The 23744-nt window shown below is 41.1% G+C and overlaps 1 protein-coding gene across 2 annotated transcripts in view; it reads left to right on the top strand.

Annotated features, from left to right (window-relative positions):
* The window catches only part of LOC133160158 (contactin-associated protein-like 5), a 63586-nt gene that overhangs the window by 24392 nt on the left and 15450 nt on the right, over positions 1-23744 (top strand). For both annotated transcript variants that reach the window (XM_061287769.1, XM_061287770.1), the window contains exons 4-13: positions 1574-1721; positions 5088-5291; positions 6676-6860; positions 7692-7835; positions 11207-11483; positions 11638-11781; positions 12311-12464; positions 19206-19312; positions 21002-21121; positions 22271-22471. In XM_061287769.1, coding sequence (XP_061143753.1) covers positions 1574-1721; positions 5088-5291; positions 6676-6860; positions 7692-7835; positions 11207-11483; positions 11638-11781; positions 12311-12464; positions 19206-19312; positions 21002-21121; positions 22271-22471 — 1684 coding nt within the window. The remainder of the gene's footprint in view (positions 1-1573; positions 1722-5087; positions 5292-6675; positions 6861-7691; positions 7836-11206; positions 11484-11637; positions 11782-12310; positions 12465-19205; positions 19313-21001; positions 21122-22270; positions 22472-23744) is intronic.

Below are 23744 nucleotides of genomic sequence, written 5' to 3'. Positions count from 1 at the left end.
CTTCTTCCTCTTTTTTCCATTATTCTTGTTTATTTATTTATCCATTTTATTTACGTTTTTATTTGTTTTACTTTGCCGTTCTGTACTACGGCTTTAAAAAAACAGTACGATGCATATTGAGTATTTCTGCTACCCTTTAGCGCTTTACTATACTGAAGTCAACCTGCTTGGGTTGATATGCTCTCACCTGTTTTCAAGCAGACTTATTATACGCTGACTTATTCCCTGTCATAAACGTAATGGTGCCGGGGGCTGCGGGAAAAAAGATAAGCGCTATGAAAGTGTTTGTGTTTTGACAGAGGATGAAATGAGCAGCCAAGCTTTTCGGAGCGTTTTGCCAAATTAAACGACGGTGTCGCGGTACAAATCAACACATTAGGTCTCCGTTTTGAGAAAAGACTTATTCCTCCTTGGCCAAAGTGCCAGTCTCACCCTTAACGGGTGCACACGGGCCCAAGATTATCTTCCGAGAAGCAGCCGTCGAGTTTAATGATGCCGCGGCTCTGCAGCGTCCCGCAGGCGGCCTGCTTCTGTGTTTGCTAGCAGACAGCAAAGCAAGCCAACATTTCTGTCCATATCTTGACTGTGAACTCGTTACAAATGCCACAAGTAAAGATCTATCCTTTGCGACTCTTTGCTTTGCGGCATGATTCCTTTTTGATTGAATATGTCACCTGGCTAGAATCACTTAGCAGCATCATTAGTCTTTGGAGAGACTCCATTGTTTCTCTCCCTCAGTCGCTCTCTGTTTGCCAGTCTACAGCATCTCCCTTTGGCTTTGTTGGGAGCTGAAAAAGAAAATGACAAATGATGCTTCACAAATACCCTCTGACGTGTTTCGCTACCCAATGTGAGAATGCCTTTTTTTTTTTTTTTTTTTCCGGTGGACACACATGAAAAGCTATTTCCGTCCACATGATGATTCTTATGTTTGTATGTCATTCAAAGACAGGAGGAAAGACCTCTTCCTCTGGTTAGTCTCGGTGTCTGTTAATATTTGAACTTTATTTAACATATTCATCCTCTGCTGGCTCATTGGCGGTACATGATGTGATTAGTGACACATTTAAAATTTTGTATATAAACATTAAATATGGTGTAAATATGCTACGGCTGTAAAGACCATTAAATATTAAGTGTACATGGCAAATGAGAACATTAAATACGATGTTAATACGGAACATAAAATATGATGTATATATGCTACATTGGAGTTGCATAGATGATTAAATATCATAAAATGTTTAACACTAGAAGTGTATTGAACATTAAATTTGTAGGTATATTAGTTGTGTAAAAACAAGAAATATTATGTATAAATATCATCAATTATAAATGTGTGGATCACTACACTGGAGGTGTCAAATCTTATTTATTGTACATTACAATGATGGTCCCCAACTACCGTGGATATTTGCCAGATGATTTTTACATGGTAAAGTTAAAAAAAATGGACGTCGACAAAAAGTGTTTTGTGAAAGACATACCTAGCATAAAGTATCTTGTCAATCCTCAAAACAGTTGCCATCTTTAATATTGATAATTTGTCACATCTTGCTTCTGATTCCCACAGGCGTTTGTCGGGAATATCAATTCGGAAGGTGTCATCCAGAACAAACTCTCCCACGCTGTAAGAGCCCGTTTCCTTCGATTCGTCCCCCTCGACTGGAATCCGAGCGGCTGGATAGGCCTCAGAGTGGAAGTCTACGGCTGTTCCTATAGTAAGTACCATTTGCTGTTGATCTGTCTGCATACCAAAACCAACATTTCCTTGCCCCGCCAAAACGCCCAGCATGGCACGGAGCCATCTGCCAATTCTGCAAACACACTGAACGATTCCTTTTGAATCAATTATTAGGCACATTTAATCAATGTGCCTAATGCCCTCCGGTGAGATGTTCTCCGACGCTGAAATCCGCTGCTAAACCAGCAACTATGCTAATGCTTGCCTTTTAATTCTGGATTTTAAAAACTCTCATCTTATCTTTGCTGCAAGTTACAAGATAGCAAGGAAATGGGAACAACGCAATTAAGGCCTCACCCTGAAATCATCTTGAGAGTTCCTTCAGCCTGCATTGCGTCAGGCGCCACATACTATTGACATACCTGACACGCTTTAAACAAATGAGGTCTGCTGTGTGACAGGAGATTGATAAGCTCCTCGAGGAAGTGCACTGTGCATGTTAACTTGAGCCTGCTGTGCAATGCAACGGATTATTTAATATTTTACTTCCTTTGTTTATGTACAATGAAAAGCTTTCAGTGTGATGCAGCATAGTCATAAACTCCAACCAATGATGTTAAATTAGTATCTAAAAATTTGCCATTAGAATCCCAGTGAAGGCATTTCTGCCTTTTATGAATGCAGGTATACTTAATGAAGTATCCCATGAGTTCACATGATAACAGTTTTCCACAGTGGTTAAAAAAAACACTTCCTAGGGATTCACTCGAAAATGGTGCAATTAAAAGCAGTGAGCGTGGCGGACAATGTCACAGTGAGCAGTTTTATGGCGTCCGGCTGCTTCGCACACACATCGCCGTCAGTGTTAGGCAAACATAAACGCTGTCTCGCCATTGTTGCCGCCGCCGTCGCCGTCGTATTCTTCAGATGATCAGGTTCAGCCTTCAAAGGAAAATAAGAACGGTCGGTTTAGCAGAGCTCATCCGCAGTCACATTGTCATGCGCGGCTCGCGTTGCCACGTTAGAGCGTGACGTTTCTCACAAGAAGGATTACGTAAAGGTGACGGCCAAAATGCTGCTTCGCCGCCAATCGATTGTACACTCTATGAACGATGAGGCGTACAAATGATGAGAGAGGATGAGATGCTCTTCTCACCCGCCACAATGTGAAGGAAGACATTTGTGAATTGAAATGTCATTTTTATTGTGAGCGTATTGTTGTTATTATTGAACACCCTACAGTGGGCTCAACTGCAGAGACCGTTATCAAACAAAGACCAACAGCGGTTGGCATCAGATTACCTGTAAAGGGAACAAAAAATAAAAAAAAGAGACTTCAATTGCTTGTATACAAACAGTTGGGTCTCCGGACTGCCTGAAAACAAACCCATCAGGTGTAATATTAAACAACCAAGTCATTTTGCTGTTATAAGACCTGTTTGTGAAAATGTTTCAATGAATGTTTTGTAATTGCTTCCAAATGGAAAAATAGAATCCAGGTTGTCTTGTTTTGTCAGGGCTTGCGTGTGCTCGTTTTAAGATTTGGGGCAGTCCCTCCTGTGGCTCCTCTACTCGTCAGAGTAATGAAATTTGCACTCGTTATTGAAAAATGTGTCTTTTTGTAATTGAAATATGGTGTGTACAGGGTGGAATAATGAATAATTCTATTTGAATGAATTTATTCCACAAATGGAGATGTTATAAAATTATGTACAAATGCGTAATGACTCCTTCAGGTAAAATGGAGGATTTAATTTGTTTTCAAATTTTCATTATAGATTGTAAATGTAATTACTCCAAGACTTTGAAAGTACCAACTGAATATTTTGGAAATACTAACATTAGAGATGCATAAAGTTGCTTTCTAAATGCAGACGTATCAACTTCAGGTCCATAAAGTAGAAACCCTGACAAAGTTTGGCTTTTTCTAGTGTTTCCCCCTCTGCTTAAATGACAACATCTAACTAACTTGGAAAAAAAAACTTTAAAAAAAACAAAAACTGTGCTATATTCAATAAAAAAAAAAAATCTGCTTGCCATCAGGGAGGCTGGTATTCCCAATGCATATACTTTTTTAAAAAACTGTTGAGAGAAAAAAAGGATGAAAAATGAGTTACCCTGATTTATCATCATTACTGTAGCAAGTAAACATAAACACTCAAACTCATTGAAAATTGTTCACAACCGATTTTAGTAACTCCAAACACTCCGATCGCAACCCCCCAATGTATTTTGGTGACCAATCCCACAATCACTCGGGCTGTACTCCAGCTTCGCCGCAACCCTGAACAGAATAAATGGAATCAAATTGACGTTTGTATTGCACTATTAATATTTCGTCCCTGGCTACGCTACACAAGTGGACTAAAATGGTGCATCTACTTTTTGGCCTGGCGATCAATCCAGGATGTTGTCCGCCCACAGTCATCTGGGATAGACTCCAGTTTTCCCGCAACACTGAACAGGATAAACAGTAGAAATTTGATGTCTATATCAAGATATTGATGTTAGGTGTACCTGTGCAGTCATGCGGTCCTGTTTTTTATTTGATTCATCGTAATTGCTGTAATTAGGACTCCCCTGGAAGCGGGACTAACTTCATCCAAGCCAGTTACTCTGATTAGTTTCTTTGGACGTGTAAAGAAACAGCTTGTTAGAAAATATTACGTTTATTGCGGTTTTTTTTAGCGTATGTTTTTATTCTCGCGCCTCTGCGGAGAAAGACGACTGTGGCGAGCCACAGGCGCAGTCGCTTGCATAGCATTAGTTTGTATTTATGGAGCACACCGTAGTGCTCCAGGCAACACAAAGTGCTTCACAGATCACAAAACAAACAGGAGTGGTATAAAACAAACAAGGGGCCTGCAGAGTTAAAGCACACGGTTGAGGAACAAGTTGTGCTTTTTTCGCGAAGTGTGTCATGTTGCTTTCCGCGCTATTGTGCCCCTTCAGGAGATAAGCGGCGGGTCCTGAGACTGCATGCCCCCCCGCCTCAAGGGAGACATGAACATTAACACAGATAATGACCGATTCGTTTGCCCCACAGCCACTGCATATTGGAATCATTTTTCACAGGCCACACTGTAGTGGACCATGCGGGCATTCTGACACTAAAATAGTTTTTTTTTTTTTTCTCTGAGACAATGGGAAAGTTTTGCACAGATACACACGCAACTATTTTACACAGTTAAGACTAAATGCCATGAAAATGGGCCTTCTCGAGCCACATGTTGAATTCTTAAAATCGTTCATGATCTTTAAAAATAACAATGTCTGGATGAATTTCCAACTGAGATCATTTTGACTGCAGGCGCAGTCCACATCTCATTGTCATGTTTTTGTGCGCCGTCACACTGATGCAAGCATTGCTCTGTTCTCCCCAAACACCCCCCCCCCCTCTCAGAATCCTACGTGGCTGACTTTGATGGCAGAAGCTCCTTGCTGTATCGATTTAACCAAAAGTCCATGTCCACCGTGAAAGATGTCATCTCGCTGCTGTTTAAGAGTCAGCAGGCTAACGGGGTTTTGCTGCACGGAGAGGGCCAGAGAGGCGACTACATCACTCTGGAGCTCCATCGGGGGAAACTGGACCTCTACCTCAACTTAGGTGATGCATGTTTTGTGCTTTAAACCGAAAGGAAGACTTGAATACCATTTGCCACCTGCTGTATGGAGACATATTCTGTCTTTTACATTTTGTGAGCAAAGTGGCAGTTTTGTGTTTTCCTTTATAAAATACAAAAGTGGGGAGCTTCCAATGTGGAGTAAAAATATGTTGAAAACACATTAAAACATATTTAAATACGCTCGAATGTACGGTAATGGAACGGTAACTCATACCAAAACATTAACTCATCCCCAATACAAATCTTTGACGTCTACTCTCGTCAATGGGAGTGAATGATTTAATAACCGTGCATTTGCGTATTGCTGTTGATTTAAATGACTGGTTCAATTTGTTAAGCACTGTATGTATTCTTCTGTCTTTTTATAAGGCTCCATAAGGCAAAAGTGACATATTTGTGAAATGGGAATTGCAAGGTAACTCTGGATATGATATTGTCATGATGTTTTGACCAGCGGCGACACCACTATCCTGTCTCATCTGGAAGGATTTGCGCTTTGGAACCGTAGGGTTTAAATCGAGTCTCACAGCGGTCAAAAAATATTCCACCTATATGTTTGATAGATGGGAGTGTGCTTCCTAGATATTGTCGAGGTGCCCTTGAGCAAGGCACTGTTTGTGCACCTCTTCATTCTGATATCCCCCCCTTGCATGCTTAAGTGTGTCAGATTTGATTCTCTGAGTGGAGTGCAACACAAATTAAACAGCAGCGTATATTGGATTAATTTGGATTAATATTTCTACATACATTTATATATTTACATATATACTTCATTCATCGATATAGACTGCAATTGGCTGGCAAACTGTTTTGCCCAAATTCAACTGGGATAAGCTCCAATTTACCAATCATTTTCAAAATTGGCTTGATGGCTAAATCAATGCGTATCGTACAGTGCAATTTGTCAAGTTAACATTTTTTTGGGATAGGCCAAATAAACATCGCGTTGATAGGGCGATGTCCCAAACACACACACTATTGATCCATCACAATTTTGACAATTTGTCTCACATCACAGCAGGCAACATTTTTTGTTCACATCTATATACTTGGATACGGATGAACACACAATTAAGAAATGAAATAAAATAGAAGCATGAAAAAAAAAAAATTGGACAGTAAGTGTCTCACCGCAGGGAGATTTCTCTGCAAAACCAGAACCATAATTTGTAACCCTAATTAAGACCAACACTGTACCTCCTACCACCTGTGGAAAAAGGTCATTAAAACAACAAATCTTTTAGAATGTTTGTTTTTACATGATCTAATTGCTCACATATAATTCACGAGTTGGTGTCATGGGGGCTCCCGACCTCACTCGCACATTTTGGACTTACCTACCAACCCCCCCTGCTGTTTTCCCAGACGACAGCCGTCCGAGGTTGAGCGCCCCCCGCATTGCCGTCACGGTGGGCAGTCTTTTGGATGACCAGCATTGGCACGCCGTGCACGTGGAGCGCTTCAACAAGCACGTCAACCTCACAGTGGACGCCCACACTCACCACTTCCAAACCCAAGGGGAGGCCTACTCGCTGGAGGTGGACTATGAGGTGAGCAAATTAGCATCAAGTGGCCCGAATCGGTTTGTAAAATGGAGTGCACTTGATACATTTATCCCGTAAGCAGAGCAGTGGAAACACCACGCATGTGAGAAGTGCTTGGTCTTACCTCTCTGGCACCGCAGAGACAAAAAAAAAAGAAATAATAAAAGCCCAACATTTAATAGTGGAGGAAATGTATAAAGTATGGATTGAACACCTCCATGCTCCTTCTGCATAATGCATGCGGCCGGCCGAGTGCATATTCAGGATCCCTTTAAAGCCTCCTGCTTTTAAAAGTAGTCAGCCGGACATAATGCTTTCAACTCATGCAGCTAGCATTAATTAGCGGGCCAAAGCTGATAAAATCTCAACTGTTAAAAAGAGACGTTTCAAGCGGGCACGCCGCGCAAGAACTGGCGGGCATAAGTAATGGCTCAATTCCTGAAAACCTTACCTTTTAATGACCACATACTCCATCCCATTAATAATCAGACGCTGGAACGGGAACAGCCTTCCCGGAAAGCCTTTGCCAAACGGCCGTGGGATTTGTTTTGCAGGGAGCCGCAACGTCTAAGTGAGCTTGGCTTGCATTCCGCAGTTTTAGAGATATGAGTTCGGAAGTGTTGAGCTTTCAGTTAAGTTCTTGGAACGCCTTTTCGGGTGTTGTCTTTAGGGGAAAGCGACTTGTAATAACTCGGAAAATCTTAAAAGTGAGTTTTTAAACATGCATGTGATCAGTCGGAGGATCCTCCGCCTCTTCTGTTAAACCCTTCTCTCCAGTTTTGCCCTCAACCCCAAAAGCCCAAATCAAAGCATTTCTTTACCATATCTTTGTCACAGCTGAGCTTCGGTGGAATCCCGCTTCCTGGAAAACCCGGCACGTTCCTCAGGAAGAACTTCCATGGATGCATGGAGAACCTTTACTACAATGGTATCAATATCATCGATCTGGCCAAACGACGCAAACCACAGATACACACCGTGGTAAGTTTGGGAAAAAAAATTCCTGCAAATATTTAATTGTTTTTGTTGTTCCCATTATTATTATTATTATGAATATTATTATTATTATGATGAATATTATGATGAATATTATTATTATTATTATTATTATTATTATTATTATTATTATTATTATTATTATTATTATTATTATTATTATTTCAAACTCATTTGCCAAACATCGATTTGTGATGGTGAAGATTTGTCATTAAAGAAATTCCAGGAAGAAAATTGGATGGAGAAATCCATAAAGCGGCCATCATTTCCAACGCGATGAAGAGATTTGGAGTGTCCGATAATCAGACAGTAACCCCTGAAAACCTTCGCACAAAATCTCGCCCTCACCAACCCTCACCCTTTAAAGTGTGATTGGGGCATTAAAAGACCTTTACTGACAACAAAAGCAGGGAGGCGGAGAGAGAGAGAGAGCAGCTGCCATGATGGGAGCTGTAATGGAATTTCAATGGGACAATCTCCCTGAGGTTGATGGAGGGGAATCTCATTGCGAGTCAAGGAGCTGTGATTGCTCTGCACTGCCCTGCGGGCGGCGATAAGGCCTCGGCCCACTCCACGGCCGCCGCTCGCCCTGTCCCGAACATGGTGCCTGCTTGCACTGTGCAGGTTGAACCCCAGTTTAAATTTAACTCATTTGACTCCATGGGCAATAAATGATGTCATTTTTGGCCCATCTGGAGGGATTTTAAAGTCACTTCCGTGAGGTTTTTCATGTAAGTGTCGAGAGTTTTACTGATATCATTCAGGTGACTTTCTGGGAAGTGCTAATCAGAATACAACCTTGACGCCACTTGACATGTGAGCATGCATTTATATCACTTTTTTTTTTTTTTTTACTACAAAAATTCTTGAAAAACAAGGATAAACCACCAACAAGCGTTTTCCTGATTTAACTCCACCCACACACCCAAAAATGTTTGAGTTCCGTATCAGATTGTCATGATGAAAAAGGAGCTGACAAGCGAGTTTCTACATTTACCGGCTGATCTTTGTTCCTACCCTCACCTGTCTTTACGAACTGTTGGCCATGGCCGAAAGAACAAGATCACAGATACAAGCAGCCGAAATGAGTTTCCTCCACGGGGTTACCGGGCTCTCCCTTAGGGATAGGCTGAGACGTTTGATCACGTAGGCGGGGCTTTGAGTTGTACCGCTGCTCTTCCATATCAAAGTGAGCTGGATACGGTAGCTTGGTCACCCAGTCACCCTAACCCAAATGCTTAAAGGATGCATTGTAGAATTTGTACTTGTGTGTTATTGGCTTTTCATCACACTGTTTAGAAATACTTATTTGGGTGTGTTAGTAATTAATACTCAACATGCATTGCTGTTATTGCAATTATCACTTTTGGCTTTTTGCTATCAATGTCTCATGTGTCGTTGAAAACTGCTAATTGCAGATCCGTTCAAACATGTTTAGTGGGCTGATTTCATGCTATTTATCGATTTTTTTTTACACAGAGGCGTGAAAATTGCGTAGAGGCCTGTGGACCTGGAATTTGACATGCTATAGATCCTTGGGATGTTTTGTCCAAAATGTTTTATAAAGATATGGGGGAACTGTTTAAAATTGGAATGAGTTACCTGCTGAGGATCATTTCAATTCTTGCTAACCAAAACAGCAGCACCTACAGGTTGGCTTTTATATTATTCAAAAAAAATCTCTCCACATTCTTAGTTTCTCTTGGGAAAAGAAACTAAACAAAAAAGATAAATATAATTTTCTCACTTTTTATAGATGCTATTGTTAATACATGGTCATTAGAGAGTGTTCTGATGAGTCCATTAAGCACAACAGCAGCAAGCAAGGGAAAAGAAAATCTCTCAGATGAATCAAAATGTGGAGACTCACTTGAACGACTTCCCTGCACAGTATTACAGATGATCTTACGTTATGTGAAGATGGCTTCTTTGATGATGATTACCGTTTCAGCAGACTGACGTTGCGGTGTTATGTGCGTCCATGTTTATGCTCCAGGGAACTATGTGACTTTTATGTCTCTCCCAGTTGACTCGTTTCTCTGTACGGCCAAAAATATGGTTTTATTTGTATTTTACAATTGAAGGCTTCTTCCCGACGCCCAATATGCAGTTGAGTGAAGGAAGTTCCCCGGCCACAATGTAATGATAGCTAGAATGTCACTGAACAAAAATATCATGTCTCGGTGTATTTGTGTTTTTTTTTTTGTCTATCTGGCTAGTAGACAACTTTCCGGTTCGTCAACAAAGAGTGCTCTTATGATTTCAATAAAAGGTTATTTGGTTTTTGTTGTGCTCTGTTAGCAGCAATTATAAAGAGGCCTCTGCTTACCCTGAAATTATTTGCTAGATATTTTTCACCCCACCTTGGAGGATATTAGCACGTTCTGAGAATGACGAAGGTGTTGTGCTTGTGAGGACTGCACCTGGACAAACCATTTTGGCAAATTAGCGGGAGATTTGACCGCTTTAAATGAGATGGTGTTACCAGAAAAGATCAGAGTTGGATTCGTAAAACCGATTAACTACATTAGAGAACAAGAGATCTGTCAAAATGTCAGCTTTTACAAAGATAATCATGCTTCAGTCTTGATGGACGATTAAAATAAATTCTTCATAAAGTGCTTTAATTTCATTTGAATGTTTTATCCATCACTTAGGATATGAGTTAGTATCATCAGAGCCTTTTATCTATATTTGGTAGCTATAAAAAAAAAAAAGATGTAACTGTTCTTTGGATGGGGGAAAGACATCACATTGGGAGGTGAACAAATGTTAAGAATGACAGTTGAAAAAAATTATTTCAAGCAAATTTTATGTCATTTTGCAAAGAGATCTGTATATAAAATGCCGACCTGGCTGGTGTAGCACTAGCATGCAGTGAATAATCTATTGTCCATACAGCCCACTGAGTACGCTGCGTATCCACCAGACTTCACAAAAGGGAATAATAATAATCCACAATAAATCTTAGATTTATGATGACATAAAAGTGTCACGATTTTGCACCAAAGGCGTACAACTCTACTGTCTGCTATTGCACCGCAACAGTTGGATCTTAATTATATGGTGAGTGAGAGAAATCCAACTGACTTCCCAAACGGGAATAAGACTACCCCGGCAAAAGTCTCGGATTTATGATGTTTCAAATGTGTCAGACCTTGTATCAAAGCTGATTCACTGAAAGTGGAGTTTAATTATTTTGGTCCGGGTGAGAGAAAGGTTTCACAGGCGGTTCTTTAGCCATATGTTCCGTGCCCGAGCATGTCAACTTGATTTCCATACAAATAGAATTCAGTCTCACATGAGACACGCTGTCCTAAAAAGAGGCGTAAATTGGTGCCTGTGTCACACTCCAGGGCAACGTGACCTTCTCGTGCTCGCAGCCCCAGCTGGCGGCTTGTACCTTCCTGAGCGCCAACAGCAGCTTCCTGACACTTCCGTCAGCGGCAACGGGGGCGTCTGCCACCGGGGGCTTCTCCGCCCGCTTCCACTTCCGCACGTGGAACACCGAGGGGCTACTGCTGTCGGCGCCGCTCGGCTCCAGGCCCCGGAGATCAGAGTTGCGGATCCACGATGGCCGGCTGCAGCTGACCCTGCACGACTCCGGCCGCGGGTCAGAGGAGGTCTCGCCAGGTGAGCGGAAAGGTGACACGCAAACAGAATTTAATCAGCTTGTAAAAGAGTGCCCTGGAAATAACATCAATTGCCGTACGCTCGTTGCCGCCTTGAGGAGCGGAAAGACAGAAGAAATAACTCTTTGGCTGCCATCTCATTGGTTCCCTTGCAGATTACACAGTCAATGATGGATTGTGGCATTCCGTGAGTCTGGAGATGAGCAATTTCCTCATTCGTCTGACGGTGGACAGCGAGCCGCCGTCTGAGATCGAACTGTCGGCCGCGCTTGAATCCAGAGGCAACTTTTACTTTGGAGGTTGGTGTGCATGAGGCTTTTTGTTTTTTAACTCCCCTCTGCATAGACCTTTTCAAAACATTAGTCAACAAAAAGCTCCAGGGTACCTTTGTTGTGAGTGACTGCTACTGACCTTGGGGCTCTTGGAGCAAAATAAGAGTCAGAAAAATGGAACAAAAGATCATTGAAGGCAAACTAGTATGGAGCACATGCAGCATGACGAAAACTGACAAAAAATGGAGGCAGTGGTGAGTCAAAGTCGGGCATTTCCAGAGGAGTTGACTTGGAGCTTCGCCAATGGTTAGCGGTTTACGTTTCTCATGATAAAAGACATCTGCCATTAATCCCAGCTAAAAATCAATTTACCTGCTGAAATGTCAATTAAAGCTTCCATTCCAAGAAAGTTGCATCTCATCTGACATGTCACATTCAAAGTAACATCAGCTAAAATCATTCAAGGCTCCATCTTCTGCCACCCGGAAGTAGGCCTCCATGTGATATTATGGTGAAAATGTCTTCAGCGCAAATAAAACATGTCTTTTCCTTCCAGGCTGTCCCACTGCCGACTGTCCGTCTCCGAACTTCCAGGGCTGCATGCAGCTCATCTTCATCAACGGCCATCCAGTGAACCTCAGCCATGTGCAGCAAGGCATGCTGGGAAACTTCAACCACCTTCACTTTGACACGTGTGCCATCACAGACAGGTAGGGGACTCGTTTTAATTTCTCAAATAATGACCTCCACTCGCTATCCACTTGGAACAAATAAACACAACATCCCGAATAGGCACCTCCTCCTTTTTCCCACAGGAACGTGAAAACAAGTCTTTAGTCTAATTACCGATTTTTCACACACTGTTAACTAAGCCCATTTCCACTCCAATCAAAACAGCCGCACCTACTGAGGAACCTAGACAGACCCTGAGATAAGCATTACCTTGCCACATGTTGCGGATTGAGTTAAATGTACACTATTATTACTTAAGATCTGCTTTCATGTCGAGACAGCTTTTTAAACGAGAATCAGCGTTACATTACACTTTAATGTGAGGTTGTGCAGTCATGTTGTGTGTGTCCGTGTTTATGTCCTGGGGAATCTGCCCCTGGCCAGTTCAGATTCTTGCTGTTTTCATAAATTGTTTACAACTATTTTTTTTAACTTTGGTCTTAGGTAATAAATAGGATGGGCACTGGAATGTTTTCTCTATGATTAAGATCATTTGACTTTAATCCTACAGTATCTTTGGTTCATATTTTTTCAGGCCTATAATTGTCTAAAAAAGAGTTTGATGCTAAATGTTGCTTTGGCATACACGTTTGGTACCTGATCGTTCAGTGGGGATTTTCCTGATTGAATCCACCACTAACATGTCGCAATTATGAAATATATCATATAATCACAAGCAACCTTGTCCGGTACATCATCAGGAGCAGTTGACAATCAATAATTTTCCAACATGAGATGAATACAAGAAATATAAATTCTTCATAGGCAACAGAAATATTGATTGATGTGTACAAGATCGCTACAGACGTGTTTTGCGAGTCAAAGTTGGTTCTAAGCTTTCTGACCAACCAAACAGAAGATCAAATAATGGCCCTGGTTGGCACTGTAGGGGTTAATTTGTCATCTGATTGGTGAAAGAAAACGAACCCATGGCCAATAGGGCTTAAATTACTTTGGTCAGCACTACAGGTTCTGAAGGGCAAATGAGACTGACAGGGCAGCACATACTGAAATAAATAAATAAATAAATAAATAAATAAATAAATAAATAAATAAATAAATAAATAAATAAATAAATAAATAAATAAATAAATAAATAAATAAATAAATAAATAAATAAATAAATAAATAGTGTTGCGCCTCAACACACCTCCCCAAAATCATGTTCCAACGGCTAATTTAATCCACTGAAAACGTGCAAATGTAATTAATTTTGCTGTCACCGATTAGATGGTACAGACATAAACGTCGCCGCTGCCAGCGGTGCCCATCAAACCGTATGACGCCGAGCATGGGGGTGTTCGTAGACACTGTTCCCCCCCAAATGTCGTTATTTTTGTTTAGATCTAGGAGTAAAGACACTCACAGTGTGCTTAAAGTTTAAAAATACATACCGTCACATCCTTTGTTGTTTAAGTAACACGCTCCTGTTGGCTATGCCAAGTGCACTCACTTTTGAACTTGGCCTACTACTCACCGTTTCCACTACAATGTGCAAGAATAGATGGTCCAATTCAAGACAAATGCTCAAAGTGTTCAAATAACTGTGGATTTAAACAAATGGCACAATGCAATATGGCAGCAAATGTATGCCAAGTGCAGTGTGGGAGTCGACTAGCGAACCACTGCCCGATGGCGGCGGCGGCGGCAAGTGCAGTGACAGGAACATCCAATTAAGCAGCAACAAAAAGCGGGCGGCAGTCTTCCCTGGCAGAGGTCTATGCTAACGAGCTTGCTACTCACCGCCCGGCGTGTGCTGCGTCATCGCTCATTAGCTCGCTCAGCTGCAGGGCTGCTGAAACAGGTGCGACGGGCCGACCACCTTTCGTGAAGGTCCGGATATGGCTGGGAATATTCGTGAAGCTGCTGTTTTTCCTCCTCATTAATTCTCTGGGGAATATTGCTCCTTTCCAGCTTTTTTCCCTTTGGACATAGTGACAACCAACAGATAGAAATGCACGCATACTGATTTCAGAATCTCTTTGTTTCCTCAGCCATACCTTTGATTCACTGAGAAATTTGAATACACGGTTTCAAAATATCGGCCCCATTAAAATTGAAGATTATAATGGTATATACACATTTGGGTTCAGAATCATTTAAGTGCACTTTAAAGTTGCCTATTGTGTGTGTGTCTGTCTGTCCGTCCGTGTCTGTCTGTCCGTCTGTCTGACGTCTGTCTGTGTCTGCGTGTGTTTTGAGATAACCTTTTCAGTAGCTGCGCTATTATTAGCTTCAACAACGCAATCTTTTCATTTAATGATGTTGCATTCATTCTTTCAATTTTTGTCGAAACCATTCATGCTTATAAAGGTTGCCTGGAATTCACTTGGATGAGTTGAGTGGATTAATGTGTTTTTTTTAAACTCTGCATCTTTTATTAACCTAGAATTTGAAATGAACAATAGAATTGAATTAAATTGACTTGAGGTTTTATTTCCGTGCAAACAAATGGATACTGCACGTTATTCCAAACCAAGGACATACAGAAAGTTCTTATAATATTGAAATATTTCTTATTTAATGGTACTAAGCCTATTCACGTCAGACAATTTCAGTTTTGAATACATGGGACTACTTGACAAGGTCACGTTGCCTTATGCTGAAGAGAAAATTGCCTCTGAAATGGGCCAAGACAGTGACACAGGTTCACCATTTCGTAATGCATCCAGCCTCATTATTAAAAAGTATTGTTATCGCCGATACTGGCCCTTTACTTTGGCCTACTACAGTCCAAATAATCCAAAACGAGTACTCATACCTTTTCATTTTTTTTCTTCATGTGTTGTTTCGGACGAGATGTGCAGTGGTTCCAGTTCATACATGGAAATATCTTTTTTTTTAATCACTCTCTGCTATAATTCTGAACCGTCGGTGGGAGATGCACAATAGATTTTAGCCGAGCAGGCAGGACATGTGCCGTCCTTCACAACAATGAACGTGTACCTTTTAACGATGGAAAAGTGGAGAAATAATCAAATTTAATAACAAGCGCGCGCTTTACAGCTTTTAAGGCTATTGCAACGTTTATGGCCCATTATGCAGCAAGAAACCGAGGGCCAAAAGTAACACTTAACATAAATAACTATTATGTCGTCTCCCATTAAGGCTTATTTTTAGCTACGGCTGAGGCTACCTGTGGGGTCGGACCGCACTGCAGGTGTTCCTAATGTTTTTTGCTGCATAAAACAAAAGAAACAACTGTCAGCAGGATGCAGTGCAGTTCTATCCAGCAATAATGGAGGCAATGTGTCTTGCAGGAGATAAAACACGTAGCATTAATCAAGCCTGGCTGCTAATGTAATGCTAATATTTCCGCTGCGGATAAGATATCCTTTGTTAATCATGTATGGGAATTTAATGAAAAACGATTTAGTTTCTCTGGGGATTGAACCTAGTACTTTGTGTGTGTAGTACACCTGCACACATACTGTGTTAATGTATAACTTGGGGAAAAGATTATGGGCGGCGACTGGTCAGCACAGCATCCTTGGAGTTCAGAGGTCATGGGTTCATACCCGCTTCCCTGTGTGGGTTTTGCATATTCTCCCCATGCTTGAATCATGAGGGCTCCAAATTGTCCTAAACGTGTGTGAATTGTTGATATATATGTCTTGTGATGGATGGATGGATGGACGGGCGGGCGGATAGATGGAAAAGTTGAGTGGACTACTTGAAAAACAATTTATCTGAATTTGTTGTTAAATGTTGAAAAGAAAAAAAGAAATGTTTTATTCTATTGGCTACCAAAGACACGACTTCCAAATTCCAAACAAAGCGTTTGGCACTTTGAGCATTTCGATGGAAGAAAATAGACTCTCCAGTTTTTTAGTCTTATAAGTCTTATCATGACCCAGAGATGTGAAATAACATTAAGGAGCAGATGTGACCCTTTGAGAAATGTTGGTCCACCATCGGGCATCTGAAGAAGGGAAAGCGGTGCCTCCACATCAACACTGTGTATACTCGAGTTGGGGACGCTGCTGACCTCGACTCGGTATGTTGTGAGTTGGTCACAAGGATTCTTTGAATACCTACTCAATCCGATTAACACACCATGAGGACTCACAGTCTGGAGCCTCTGAGATAGGCTCTTCTATCTCATGGGTTGAGGTTGCTATGGTGGTCAGAAAGCTCCTCTGTGGCACATCCCTGAGGGTGGATAAGATCAGTCTGTGGTTCTTAAAGTTCTGAATGTGAGTCTATCTTGGTTGATATGGCTTTTCAACATCTGGGTCAGTCCCTCTGGATTGGCAGATCAGCATCTGCACTGAAGTAGACTCTCCATTGATGTGAAGAGCGAGTTTGTCCAACGTGACAGGACCCGAAAAACGATTCAAAGTAATTACGTTGATTTTCCCGATTCAGCCGCGGAATGGATCATTTATGTAGCGTGTAAGATATGTCGTCATTTTTCTATCTTTAAAACAGTCCGGCGGTCAGAGGAAGTTCTGTTATTAACTGGGTATGTTTACGAAACATTGTGATCCACAATGCATGTTGGGTTTTGCAGAGAATAGCACACTCAATCCATCTGTGTCTCCCGAGAAAAGGACAAGAATAGCCCGCAATTGGATAGCCACGTCGTTTCTGACGCCTCACTCAATGGAAAGTGGCTGAAAAGTGTTTGAAATTACAGATGTGGGATTTAAAATCAAACATGGTGTCAATGAAGGTGATATGTGACTTCTTTGTGCTGAAATCCAATAAGCGGCTGTCGTGGTGTCAAAGCGAGAGGAATTCCTTTAACAAGCCTCAACCTTTTACCAGAACAGGACAAGGACACTGTGAATTATTGGGCTTTTCCAGAAGGGGTGGCGATGAGAGAATAATGAATGATAGTCAAGAGTGATCCAGTGGATTTGGTTTCAGGGCCAATTTTGATTTCCAGTAGTTATAACACAGGTGTCAAACTCAAAGCCCGGGGGCCCAGATACGGCCCGCCACATCATTTTGTGTGGCCCGCGAAGACAAATTGTGCATCAGATTTGTGTGTCATTAGAATTGCAAATTGTCTTCACTTTTATAATATATATATATTTTTAAATATTTGACTAGTTTTTACTCATCTGATTTGAAAACGAGTTATTTGTCAGTTTGTTTTGTAGCTTTTACTGTATATAATATGAGGTCCTCATACATTGATTTGGATTGGCAGTCATAATGGCCCTCTGAAAGAAGCTATGACTACAATGCGGCCCGCCAAAAAAAGGAGTTTGACACCCCTTAGTTATAATATTGTTTTTGTGGACTGTATCATTGAGACAAAAAGTGTTGGCCCAATTCAAAATAATCAAATAATTATGATGGAAACGGTTTAAGTAACAACTAGCAGCCTGCAAATGAAGGTTATTCACTATTGTTATGTTTATTTGTACTAGTTTTAATGTTATGTGAGTCAAAAGTTGAATATTATAAAACAATGTGGGTGAAAGATGTGTTCTGGATTGTCTGAGAATGAATAATACATTTTATGCCATCTGTGATTGCCCTGAGCAACTTTACATCATCCATAAGTGGACATCTGCATGTAGTTCCTTACAAACATAATTTGAGCTCCTTGATCTCCTGCAAGAACTTCACCCAGCTAAACTATACGCCTCTCTAATGTGCTGAATGTAAAAGGAATGAAAGGAGCCGCCTCCAAACAAGTTGGCTGCGTTTTTGCCCACAACGTTGCCAAAGCCCGATTCTAACTTTGTGTGTCTGCAAAAATAGAAAAATGAAAGAAAACTCAAAGGAAAGAGAATTCTCCCTTGTGCATAGCTAGACCGTGGCCCTGTACCCCATGTGACTACGCCCCCGCAACATATGGGATTACGTCAAGGCAAACTTTGTTTTTGTTTGTTTTTTTACACCAGAATGCCTTATATTAGTAGAACTGTCAAAATGAATATCTGGGTGACCTCAAACTTTTGAATGGTAGTGTGTGTGTAAGTAGAGCTATTGTCAAAGAACCATACTGCAGTAGCTAATGCAAAAAAATGTAGACTTGAGAATTGCTGACATTTTAAAAAACATTGTAATTGTGCTCCATATGAATCAAAACCAGATGTACTTTGAATGAGGAGATGTACTTCACATTCTACCTTAATGTCAAGTGCTCATTTTAATCCAAACTGTAAAGTACTTGAGCAACTGTTTTGTCTGAATATGACATTTTATTCTATTTAATAATGAAGCAAGAATTATTCATAAAGGATAAAACATGAGGCGCATAATAATAGTGATGATCTGTTTTGGTATTTTTGTTTACAAGAATGTGTTGCTTTCATATTATGTGCTAACTATTCATGCAATGTTTTCATCACATTCACATCAAGTTACATACTTTGTGGTTTTATGTATCTAAATTTAATTAACTGGAGTAGCTAAAAAGAATAACTAAAATCACTCACCCTTAAGTCATGGACAGTAAAAAGACATCTCACCTTCTGCTTTTTATGTCAGCTTCTGCTTTGCAAGCATAAACTGTTAGTCTACAAATACGTTAACCGCTGTTAATCGTAAAATGCTTTCACACTCATTCTTAATATTAAATAGCGCCTAACCCGGCAATGAATTTTGTTGCAGATGCACTTGACTTTTTTTTTAATTTACATTAATAATTCTCGTATGTTATGAGGCGTATTTTTCAGAAAAGCTGCTCAAATTCCCAAATGTTTTGGGTTAGGTGTTATCAACATTTGCCAATGTGTTGCTGTGATATTGTGTGGCAGGTGTGTCCCCAACAAGTGCGAGCATGGCGGCCTTTGTTCGCAGACGTGGAGCACCTTTTCTTGCGACTGCTCCGGAACAGGTTACTCGGGAGCGACCTGTCACGATTGTGAGTTACTTTTGATTTTTTTTCACCTTCACAGCTGTCTGCTCATGCCGACATTCCCCTTAATAAATATAAATAATATAAATATAAGGGGAAACAAGTTTTGATTGGACTTGATGAGATGACTGAACACATTTTGTGAGTTCATCATGCGGGCAATAAACAGCATGGTTATTAGACTTTTTACATATTTTTTAACATTATTTATATATTAATATCCTGTATCATCACCTTGCCATTTGCCATTGCAAATATCTCTATCTCTTGCAACGGAATACTGATTTACTTATTTTTTATGCTGGCAAACTCAAACCTCTTTTTTGTGTGTGTGTGTGTGTGTGTAAGATAGAACATGACAGACGGGAGCATCCCTTGAATTAAAAATAGGCAGAAATGAGTATGTATTAAAAGCACGGCCGCCGTGGATGACAGGGTAGAAGAAGTAAAGCATCTTTCTGTGAGGCACATATAGTTTACATTTTTCAAATCTTGATACTTCCACTCTTATCTACTGCTCACTTCGGAAGTGTAAACTCAAGTAACCCCTAAAAGCACAACTTTTTCCACACTACTCAGGAACATTGCGAAATGAATGCGGGGGCAAAATAATTACATTTGAAAAATCCCACACAAGTGTCATAAGGTTATACTTTAATATTTTGCCCTGGTACTTACGCTCTTAACCAGTACATTGAAGCATGCTTTACCCACTAAGTTTGAACGTTATCAATTTACATAAATTACGTTCAAAACAAACAACAAAGAGACAATAAACAGCGTTATTTTGTGAAAGCTACCATCTCTCATCTTGGAGTAAAAACAAAAAAAGTCCTGGATCAACATCAAAAATCACCTCAAGTGTTCCCTGGCTCAATGCCACAGGCTTTCATCCTAATCTGCTCAGAACTTTGTGGATATATCTTGTTCAAACAACAAACAACAAGCTCATTGCCAAAGAAATATGAATGTAAAATGCTTTTTTGATGTTGAAGCTTCCCAGCAGAGCCATCGCAAGTGAACGTCAACATTATCCATGACAGGGCTCCTATTTTCTATTAGTATGATCATTCCCCAGAAGGAATGAGAATGCATTTAAGTGGCAGTAGCAGTATTAGGTAGTGAATGGGTGAGGCGGCCGTGCAAAAATACAAGAAATGGCTCTCAGAATGGTGCAATGGATTTCTACACCACAGCGATCTACAATTGAAATCATAATCATGCTAACGCTGTAACGGCGACAGCGATGGATGGATGGATGGATGGATGGATGGATGGATGGATGGATGGATGGATGGATGGATGGATGGATGGATGGATGGATGGATGGATGGATGGATGGATGGATGGATGGATGGATGGATGGATGGATGGATGGATGGATGGATGGATGGATGGACCGATGGATGGATGGACCGATGGACCGATGGACCGATAGATATACATATTTTTGATGTGGGACTTTTCCCCATAACAATGCTTCATTTCCAAATACAGTATCTAAAAGTCATTTTCAGGCCCTGCCCTCTTTAAACCTGCTGCACAAAGACAGAGGTCAGCCACAAAGTAGCTGCGGAAAAAATAGATAAGGAAACGGTCGATGAAATCCCATCAGGGTCATAAAGTCCTTGTATTATTTTTCATTTAGAGTTAATGGGACTATTAGAGTTGAAAATTGTTCTTCCCTCTTTGCAGCCATCTACGAGTCATCCTGCGAAGCCTACAAGCTGACCGGGGACTCCTCTGGCTTTTATTCCATTGACCCAGATGGCAGCGGCCCCCTCGGGGCCACGCAGGTGTACTGCAACATGACAGGTGAGCCCGTAATTTCGCTTCGTGGTGTGCTAGCATGCAAGTATCCTATACTAAACCGAGGCCGAATGTGCGCAGTTATCAATATTTGAATCGATCCTTTGAACACACAAATGCTTGCTTTTGACGCCGCCCAGAAAAATTTCAACTTTGCAAAGTTGGTGGGATGCTATTGTCTATTGTGTTTGGGTTTTTTTTGTCTGTTTTTTTTCCGCCTTAGCTTTACATAAAGATCCCACGACTTGACCTCAATTACAAAATACATCCGAGATGCAAATAGCTCTCAGCATGACGACCTGTCATGCATAATCATGACGTGAGTGGGGATTTTCTCAAAGGAAGTGTAAACACGAAGACACGGTGTACTGCAAGCTCAGTTAAGATAGAGTCCTCATCTAATTTCACTTGACAAACAAAGGATCAGCTAGTTGGAAATATTGTTTGTTTGCTATTTTCATGCGGAGGGGGTGGCTGACAGGTGCAGAGGGGAATTAATTGGGTTTTGCACGGATGGTAAATGTCAGCGAATGCACAGATGGGCCTCGTCTGTGATGTTGAGATATGTCTGCATTACAAGCGAGTGTCATCCTCCAGCCTGGAGTACAAACCACTTTATGGTGACATTCACTAAATATATCCAGGGTGATTTACAGATTCGTATTTATTATTGCAAAACACATAATTCAATCCTGTATGAGAAAAGGAGCACAAGGGTGCATTTTATTTTTTTTGAAATTGGAAAATAAAAATGCCAAGCTCTTTTGTTTGGAGATAACCAACCTGTGCAATGTAATATGCACCCCAGCTGTCAGTTCGCTCGACACCTCTCTCTGCCGGCAGTCGTTTCAAGATTCATGACCAATTAATTTATGAGCGGACTGCAGAATTAGATGGTGCAACTGAGCCGAGTAATCACATTTGAAGCGTAGCATTATAAAACACACAGCTGCACTGAGCGCAGGTTTAACTAACACTGGATGGGAAGGTTAATTATTTAATAGAAGTGACTTGGTGAGTCAGACCTGCAGCAGTAATTTAATTGTTGTTCCGGAACACAAACCTGCTTGCAAATGTATCTTTTTATGTGTGGGTAAATTGGGGGAAGTTGTTTGAAATATGTTTGTGGAGTCAGATGAACTTGTTTTTTGGTAGAAGAGAAAGTTTGGACCGTTTTGAGCCACAACAGCACCGCTCCAGTCCAAGTCCAGGCTTCATCACTGCAGAGGCCTCACGTCATGGTGCTTGACTACGGCACCTCGCCGGAACAACTCCAAACGATTGTGTCAAGGTCAGAGCACTGCCAACAAGAAGTGGTTTACAACTGCAAGAGGTCCCGTCTCTTCAACACAAAAGGTGATACCTGTTTTGTTAATCTCATTATTATACTGGGAAAAGGGAATTATGAGATCTGACCATTTAAGTAGTTGTAGTTTTACTATTACCGTATTTTTCGCACTATTAGGCGCACCGGATTATAAGGCGCACCTTCAATGAATGGCCCATTTTAAAACTTTGTCCATATATAAGGCGCACCAGATTATAAGGCGCACCTTCAATGAATGGCCCATTTTAAAACTTTGTCCGTATATAAGATATATACATTTGGCCCGCGGGCCGGACTTTGGACATGCTAGCCCATATATAAGGCGCACCTGATTATAAAGCGCACTGTCGGCTTTTGAGAAAATTGGAGGTTTTCAGGTTCGCCTTATAGTGCGGAAAATACGGTAACTGAATCAGTAGCATTTACCTTTCTGTATTACTGTCCAAAACCAATCAAGTAGTACTTGCTCTTTCACCAGGCCAACCAGGCAAGCGGTTTGCTCAAGAATAGCATGAATCAAGCATGTATTGAAATCGAAACCAATCCCTCCTAGTTTTGATTGTGAGCTATGGGGCTTGAATCAGAAGAGAAAGTTCTAGCTCCATCAACACAGTCGCTTAGTTGTAAGTAAAGATGTTTTGCCTCAAAATCTCCCGTGGAGCGATTCCAGAACGTGTCATTGTGTTTTGCTTGATTGAAACTTAAAGACACAAAGAGCATTTGTGTGCCAGGTAAACACTCTCCCGACGACAGCATCAAACGACTTTATGGACGTTTATCGCGTTAATTTACAGGAAAGACAATCAACGACAGCTGTTGCAACCAGCCTGCCGGGTTTACAGATGCCTTCTTGTGCCAACAACAGATGAGCTCGCATCCAGGAAAACTCGCCTTGCCGAGTCGAGGAGGCTGGATTACGTGACCTCCTTCTGCCAGCTTTCCCGTCAGCCTCTGCTGTTCACTTAAGATGCAGATGTTGTTCAGGCATTTAATGTCCGTGTTGCGATGCTCGACCGAAGATGATTCGAGTAGCAGGTGTTCCTCGCTTCGTCTGACTGATGTTCGTCGCCATGCGGTCGTCATTAAGACAACAGTGAAGAAGTAATTACGTTCCAGAATTCCGCCAACGTCCTGCTGCTATATTTAGAGTTATTGTGCAAATGCAAAAGAGTCAAGTATTCACCCTAATGATATCGTGAGACACAAACACATTTTTCTTCTACTTATCGTGCAAATCCCAAATTGCCATTGCGTATACGAAGATTTATTATTCTTCCACCCTTTCGCGTTCCGTGGTTGAAA

This window comes from Syngnathus typhle, linkage group LG9, assembly GCF_033458585.1.
Source record: "Syngnathus typhle isolate RoL2023-S1 ecotype Sweden linkage group LG9, RoL_Styp_1.0, whole genome shotgun sequence".
NCBI lineage: Eukaryota > Metazoa > Chordata > Actinopteri > Syngnathiformes > Syngnathidae > Syngnathus > Syngnathus typhle.
This window is presented reverse-complemented; position numbering and strand designations above follow the sequence as displayed.